At 41.1% G+C, this 7795-nt stretch overlaps 1 protein-coding gene across 1 annotated transcript in view; it reads left to right on the top strand.

Moving 5' to 3' along the window:
* LOC306927712 (platelet-derived growth factor receptor beta-like) overlaps nucleotides 1–7795 on the top strand; it is a 52441-nt gene that overhangs the window by 24824 nt on the left and 19822 nt on the right. Inside the window, exon 4 of the mRNA XM_079507544.1 lies at nucleotides 5892–5961. Coding sequence (XP_079363670.1) covers nucleotides 5901–5961 — 61 coding nt within the window. The 5' untranslated portion in view covers nucleotides 5892–5900. The remainder of the gene's footprint in view (nucleotides 1–5891; nucleotides 5962–7795) is intronic.

Below are 7795 nucleotides of genomic sequence, written 5' to 3'. Positions count from 1 at the left end.
AGTCTGCTGTCACCCAGGCGGATGCGTGCAGGGCGAGGTCGCTTCTCACCCTGACGCCCTCAGGCGTCTTACTGCCCGCATAAAATCCTTAATCACCTTCTGTACATCTGCCTAAAAGCTTATTGACATATACACTGTATAGCTTAGCACCCAGATAGTTGAGGCTGGATATAATGAAGGCAATGTTGAATGATAATTAATTTTAATCGAATACCCATAGCAGTAACAAAAACAATAAGAAAATGGCATTCGATCAACTTTTTTATTGGAATAAATAGATTAACAAAGCTGTAAACAAGGGCCTGGCCCTGGATTTCCCAACGTTGTGGGGAGGGAGTTGGCTGAAAGCATGAGCATATTATAACCCTATTATACAGCCATTCTGTAAACCATTTTCCGCAATATGTTTTGGTTCCTTTGTGCCCATGATGAACAGCTGAAGTGTCTCCTCAGCCAGTGCTTCCCAAAGTGGGGAATTTTACAATATAAATTGGGGGTCCCAGAGATAGAAATGCCATTAAATGGTAGCCCATAGCCTACATTCAGGTCAAAGCGGGGGCCCTTGAAAAGAAAATCACTGCAAGAGCCATATAAATCCTTTCTTATGGGGTCCTTTCCTTGGCATATATTTTTAAATGGGGGTCCGCGGGCTAATTAGTGTCAATTTGGGGGTCCTTGACATGAACAAGTTTGAGGACCAATGCTGTAAACCATTTCCCGCAATATGTTGTGGTTCTTCTGTGCCCATGGTGAACACATGAAGTGTCTCCTCAGCAACTATATTTGGAATCTTTGGAGTTTCATCCATGTTTGTTTGACGGGAGTTTCCCACTTTCAATCTGTCATCCCTATTTTGGGCATAATGTGTAATTCATGTCATTATAGGCAAACATTTTCACAAATCTTAGATTGCATGCATTGCATTGTGATGCATTTTGAGCTTGTAGATCTTCTATTTTAGAAAAATCGCAGATGAAATAAAAGTTTTTTAGACAATATCGATATCGATCGTTAAGCAGTGAAGTCCCTCTCAGTGACAGTTCAGATGATGTAACAGCTTGCGTTAGTATGTTGGTCAGCTGCCATATTATGTACAAAGAAGCTATACGCACACCAAAGTCCTTGTGGCGGTGCCGGCACACGGGAGAAAACTGTAGAGGAAATCTTGATGAAGGCTTAACCGCCGAAACGTTGGATTCATTTTTGTCTTACCTGCTGTCCCAATAAAATATTGGCACTCTGGCTATTGGCGTGTGCGGCCACCTTCTTGTTTTTTCAAGATTTCCTCTACAGCTGCCATATTATACCTACAGTAGGGCTGATATGGTTAGTTTGGGCTGAATGGCCAGCTGTCATATTTCCTGCAGGAAAAATATGGCAGCTGACAAAAGCTTATCACCCTCGCTGCCTGCCCTCTTATTATTACCCCCCATCCAGGGCAGATAAAGGCTGGTTTTGTCATTTATATTTATGCCTTATATGACTGCCTAACATGGTTGCTGTAGCCTCTTATATGACTGCCTAACATGGTTGCTGTAGCCTCTTATATGACTGCCTAACATGGTTGCTGTAGCCTCTTATATGACTGCCTAACATGGTTGCTGTAGCCTCTTATATGACTGCCTAACATGGTTGCTGTAGCCTCTTATATGACTGCCTAACATGGTTGCTGTAGCCTGGCATTGCCAAACCGATCATGTGGGATCAGTCACGCTTTTTCTCCACGTGTGAGTGAACCCACGTGATCGGTCTGGCAATGCCGGGCTATGGTTGCTGTGGATGTGGTAAAATTCCTGGCTGAGAAGACCCTGGAGTTTATCCATGTACTGTAGAAACGAACTAGAGCAAGACCAATATATCGGTCTGCCAGCAGTGTCCTACTCTATGTATCATGGAAGGAGGTAGGGCCTGCACACCATTCTTTTGGTAAGAACTACTACTAATCCAGTGGTTTTCAACCCTTTTCATATCAAGGCCCATTATTCATTCAGCATTTGAGCCACGGACCACCATTTGATGAGATTTAGCCTCTCATACCAAAACTAAAAGAATATTTTTTTTGTCGTTGGATAAGATTTTGTCCACAATTCCATGCTAACAATTCTTCTACCTTTTTAATTGTGTAGACTTCTTGTACATTAAGTAATGCAGATGTTCAACAATAATGTAACTCTTGAGAGCGTAAAACGAAACCAAATGGACCCGTATAAGGGTCCATTTGGTTTAATTTTACGCTCATAAGAGTTAAAGATCTTTAAGGGTCCATTTGGTTACCAATTAATCTCCATCATTTAGCTGGGGACCACCTGGAACCCCCTCAAGGACCACTGGTGGTCCTCGGACCACTGGTTGAAAACCACTGCTCTAATTAACCATTATTGTCTCTGCCAGGTCGAAGGCATGGCCAAGATTATGTTTTGCACCATGTCCATCCATCCGTCTGTCCGGCCACACCATTTTATCTAAATTTACCGCAAAACGGTATACATGATCTCTATAATCATGTGATCAAGACAGAGCTGTTTGATTTTTCATATTCCATCCTGATTGGCTAAGATTGACATAATTGTTTTGCAGGAGTGGCCCGTTTTCAAGAAAATGCCCCAAATCACAATTTGCACGCATATTTGCACTATAGGTTGAGGAACAAATGCCATCCTTATAATAGCCCTATTATCACGCCACCACAGGAGGCCGATGTTTTTGCCCGACAAGAAATTACTTCTACAAATGTTGTCCAAACATCAAGCAGATCGGTATACATTATCTCTATAGTCAAGTGACCAAGAAGGATCCGTCTAATTCCATCTTGTTTGGTGAATTCCGAACATTGCTGGGCTACAATAACCTACCTGACCTGGCGGAGATCTGTGCTCCGAGGAGCACTTTTTCTAGCTTGACTTATTTGACAATATTGACAATAATGCAGCCTCGATTTATAACCACTTTCAACCTGTCCCATTATTTTGTGCATGCAGGTGACATTTTTCTAAACTTTCCAGAAATGTTCAAAAGTGGCATGTGTACAAGCTTCCGGTGTTTCATTGATGTGTTGTGCTACATTGTGAGCTTGTAGATCTGTTTTTTGTTTTTCAAATTTTGATGACCTATTGGCAGAATATCAGTCAAAACATCAGTAATCGTTGGGTAGGACTCTCCAAAATCAGGATCAGCATTACATCATCGGTCCAAAATACATGGCATCGGTCAGGCTTTAAAAGGAACCAAAAAACTGTGGAAAACCTTCAATGGTTCACGAAATGACTGCGTAATGACCTGCCCTGTAGCCAACAACACCTGCCATTTATTCAATCACCTCCCCATATTGTTGCGTAATCACAGTGGGACTATACCATTTAATCCAGTGATTCTCAACCTTTTCTGGATTAGGGCCCAGTTTAAAATCTCAAAAGTGTTTGCGGTCCACCCATCTGAGCACACAACAAGGAAGTGTTCAGCTGGGTGGGCCTCATGCATTTTTGTGTTCCTGCTCGGATCAATGGATCTAACATTGAGTTCCTATTTATCAGCATCACAATGAAAACACATGTTTTTAATATTAAAAAAATTAAGTGTTTTGCCAATTAGTTGTAACCTGACTCCACCAGATTGCGGCAGTATTGAGTTCACAAGTTCCCTCCCCCTACTTGCATCTGGTCTCTCTCAAGCAGAAACGATGAACCCAAAGCAGCAGGACAAAAATCTGATATCTCCATAATAATTTTGAGTTGTAGTCCTGTTAGGTTGTGTTTACATTTGCGCTGTGGGGCACAGCTTCAATACGTCACCAGTCTCGCGTTGATCCCGCCTCAAGCGGCCGCATACGGCCGCATATCACTCCGACCAGCATTTGATCGGAGTACATCGTCTCTGCCCGAGAGAGACCAGATGGGAGCAGGAGGAGGAACTCACTACTGCCACCATCTGGCAGGGTCAGGTTAAATTAGTTGGTGGCCCACTTACAATATCCACACGGCCCACAGGTTGAGAATCACTGATTTAATCCACTGTGGCAGTTACTAGTTGATAGTATGATGTTAATCTATGGTGTGTATAGCAATTCAAATGTTGATCAAATGCTGTTTTCTCTTTGTGTACAGTATGGAAAAAACAAATGATCATTGTTGCCTGGCGATTGCCCGGTGGAGTGATAATCTCTCAACCCCCCCGTCCCCCGCCCCCGCCATCTCTTTCTCTCTCTGTCTCTCTCTCTTTCAAATGCTGTACATGGATACTAATACTATTAGTGAAAGGTCAGGGGGAGTGAAGTAAAGTTCCACTGTAGACAAACAAGAACTTAATGGAAACTTACAGACTCCAGCAGTAATATAGCATTTAAATTCCCTCTTTAATGCTTTCTTTCATTCATAGTGAAAATACTCTCTTTCATAGTGGGGAAAGTGAGTTTTCTGGAAACCGATGTTTGTTTATTTATTTGTGTATGCTTTACTGGGTGACTGACTGACTGACTCTGCCTCCAGACGTATAGCGATTGGCCGATTGGCCTTTTCTGCTGGAAAGTCCCTCCCACCCCAACATTCCCCATCATTTTGAGATTCACACTTTTAACACATACGCACACACACACACACAGTCACCCAGTCTCACACAGTCACACAGTCTCACGCATGCACGCACGCACGCACACACACACACTTCCCTCACATGGAATGTATTTCCTTGGCTGGTCTGGTTGAGGCATCAGGGTTTATGGCCTAAAAATGACTGCAGTTACCAATGGAAAAACACTTCTCATCTCCTCCCTCCCCTTCTCCTCTCTCTCCTCCTCTCCTCTCTATTCTGTGTCCTTAAACCTCCTTTCATCTGTTTTTTGTCTCATGTCCTCTTTGTTTTGAATGCTGGATCAATCTTTCTTTCCAAAACATCTTGCTGTGCTAAAGACTAAACTACTTGGGATGTTGTTCTGTTCATCTGAATCCAACTTAATATCTTTGCTGCATGCCATCTCTCTTTTTCTACCATTGCAGTCCAACAAAAAAATACCTAAAGGTAAAGAATGTAGCAGAAGACATTCTGAGAGCAAACTATACTTTCCGTTCCATATGTTCCTTTCAATTCACAATTGAGCGATTTACATTAAGCAAGAACAAAACATGGTAATGCATCAAATACATAAAAATAGTCTTCAAGAAGCATACGTAAGCTAAGAACCTAACAGTGGAATATCTATATATTGCTATGTCTACAAAAATGCTATCTAATTTATATAAGTTGAGCTTTCCATGCGCATGTAAGGTCGTCGAGTCTAGGGCAAGTGCTATGGCCTAAGATGGAGTCTGACGGGAGAAGTGTTTGGGAGCGTTGTCACAGCGTTTTTACTAGTGAATGTACTTCCAGCTTCCCTGCGTTGGCACGCGGGAGGGTTTGGAGGGTCCTTTCCTTTTGGACCCTACTTAACTTTGGTTCCTTTCCTTTCCTTTCCTTTCCTTTCCTTTCCTTTCCTTTCCTTGCCTCTCATATCTGTTGTTCTCTCTTATCTTCATTTTTGTCCTGCCCTCTTTGATCTTTAATTGATTCCATATTTTGGCAGAAACTACAAACATCTTGAAATACCTGTAGAATGTCTGTCTGTCTGTCTGTCTGTCTGTCTGTCTGTCTGTCTGTCTGTCTGTCTGTCTGTCTGTCTGTCTGTCTGTCTGTCTGTCTGTCTGTCTGTCTGTCTGTCTGTCTGTCTGTCTGTCTGTCTGTCTGTCTGTCTGCCTGCCTGCCTGCCTGTCTGTCTGTCTGTCTGTCTGTCTGTCTGTCTCATCGTTTTCATTATGGACAATGATAGTAGTTTCATTGAGTCAAATAAATGTTATATTCATAAGAATAACTTTTAAATAGGACCATTCTAACGCCATGACCTTACGTGTGTTCTGGTTCTGCAGGTGAAACTCATGATGGGGTTCTGCTGTGGGGAGAGAGGAACACTGTCTCTGGCTCTTGTTTTGCTCTTGGGTAAGCTATTCAAATCAATAAAGGGTTTGTTTACTTTTCTACAAATTCAAGTGAAATGGCCTCAACATGAACATTAAAAGAAATCACAGAACTATGCAAATAGATGATATGAAGATAGCATGTTTTAGGATCAGTTTTCTTTGCACTGGGAAAAAATATATACTTTATCAGTACTTATTGATATTATGTATTTCTTAAAACACATTATGTGCCCTTTCATTCTTTCAAAATGGCGACCCAGGGTGCCCACTTTTAGACCCACTTTTTGACTTTTTTTTTTACATGCGGTAATTCCTAGGAAGTCTGTGGACGTCTTGGGCACAAATTGTGTTAATTTGAGACCGATAAATGTCTTTGCATTTCAATAGCAGTTACACGTGGAAAGATTCAGCATATAGAGGCATTTCAGCAGGATGTAACTTTTGTAAACTAAATCCAGGCCTAATATTGAATCTGAAGGATCACATGTTATCTGTAAATGTTAGAGAGCCTCACCTGCTACTGTTACAGTGTCAGAGAGAGAGGTCATCGTGAAATCAGAGGGTGTATATAAACTAGTCATAAACTTTTATAGTTTTATAGGATCTATCAAAGGACTTTGATAGATCCACAAAAAGAGCAGCACAATGCTTTATTTTGTCCATGCAAGGTAGTCCAACTGTCATCTATGATATACCGGTAGGTATATAATATATGTGATGTCCTGGCAGTGACATATTGTATTTATGGTTTCGATGCCATATTGATAAGAGCCTAATACAATCAAATTTACAAGTCATTCTAAAAATAAAATCTTAAACAATGGTTGGTTGTACAATTTGGATCATTTTGTTTGTTTCCGTTGAAATTGTTCTCACAATTTTACATAATACCCTTGGGGGAAAAAACAGGTGATTTACAAGTACAACCCCCGGCCATGATGTACAAAACAAATACATCCCCCAGCCATGACGTACAAGTACATCCCCAAGCCACGATGTACAAATACATCACATGACCACTACTGCAGTATATCTCATGGACTTACTCCCAAACCCTCCTGAAAGCCTGGTATTCAGTCTAAACCCTGTGTTCTGGTGGTGTGTTCCGGTTGGGTGTTGCATTGTTTTTTGTTCCCCACATAATGCGAATTATTTTAGTCTTGCTATGAGTCAGAATAAAATATGGACACTAACCACAAGGCCACTGTGGTTATAACAATGCTACTTAATGATAGTTTGACGTTATGTTTATTGTCCCTGTGTGTAAAATCTGTTATCACATAGCAGCAGTCCTATAGTACAATCTTAAATTAATGAGTAATTGCCACTCCTTGCTTACAATATATGAAGGACAGCATGTCTGTAAATTGTGTTGTTGACAATCTGTCCATGAATAACTTTTTACTGCCACATTGTGCTCGTAAAATGGTTTCATGTTAGTTTAGGCTATGTTCAACATTTGGCAGTTGGAATTAATTGCCTTTGTTATCCAATGCAGATGTCTAAATTGCAACCTGTTGCAATGCTGAACGTGACCTCATTTAAGAGCAAGCAGTGCTGAATACCACAGCACTGCTTGCTCTTAAATGAGGTCACGTTCTTTTGGAGAATTACTGGGCAATGTCTGGTTTCCAGGTGACAACAGACAACATGTCTCTGTGATTTATTTAGACTTTCATGTCAGGGACCCCCAAATTAATATGTATTTGAACCTCCAGCTGAAAAGATTTTGTGTAAGGGAATCCCCAGACAAACGAGTCGCAATACGATGGCTTTTTTTTCCGAAGCGATGATGCACATAAATTGAATAATTAATACGTATTTTGATTATATATCATTTTGCTGGGTACCCT

The sequence above is a fragment of the Electrona antarctica genome (assembly GCF_951216825.1).
Source record: "Electrona antarctica genome assembly, chromosome: 8".
Classification (NCBI taxonomy): domain Eukaryota; kingdom Metazoa; phylum Chordata; class Actinopteri; order Myctophiformes; family Myctophidae; genus Electrona; species Electrona antarctica.
Note: the sequence above shows the minus strand (reverse complement) of the source record. Positions and strands in the feature narration are given on the sequence as shown.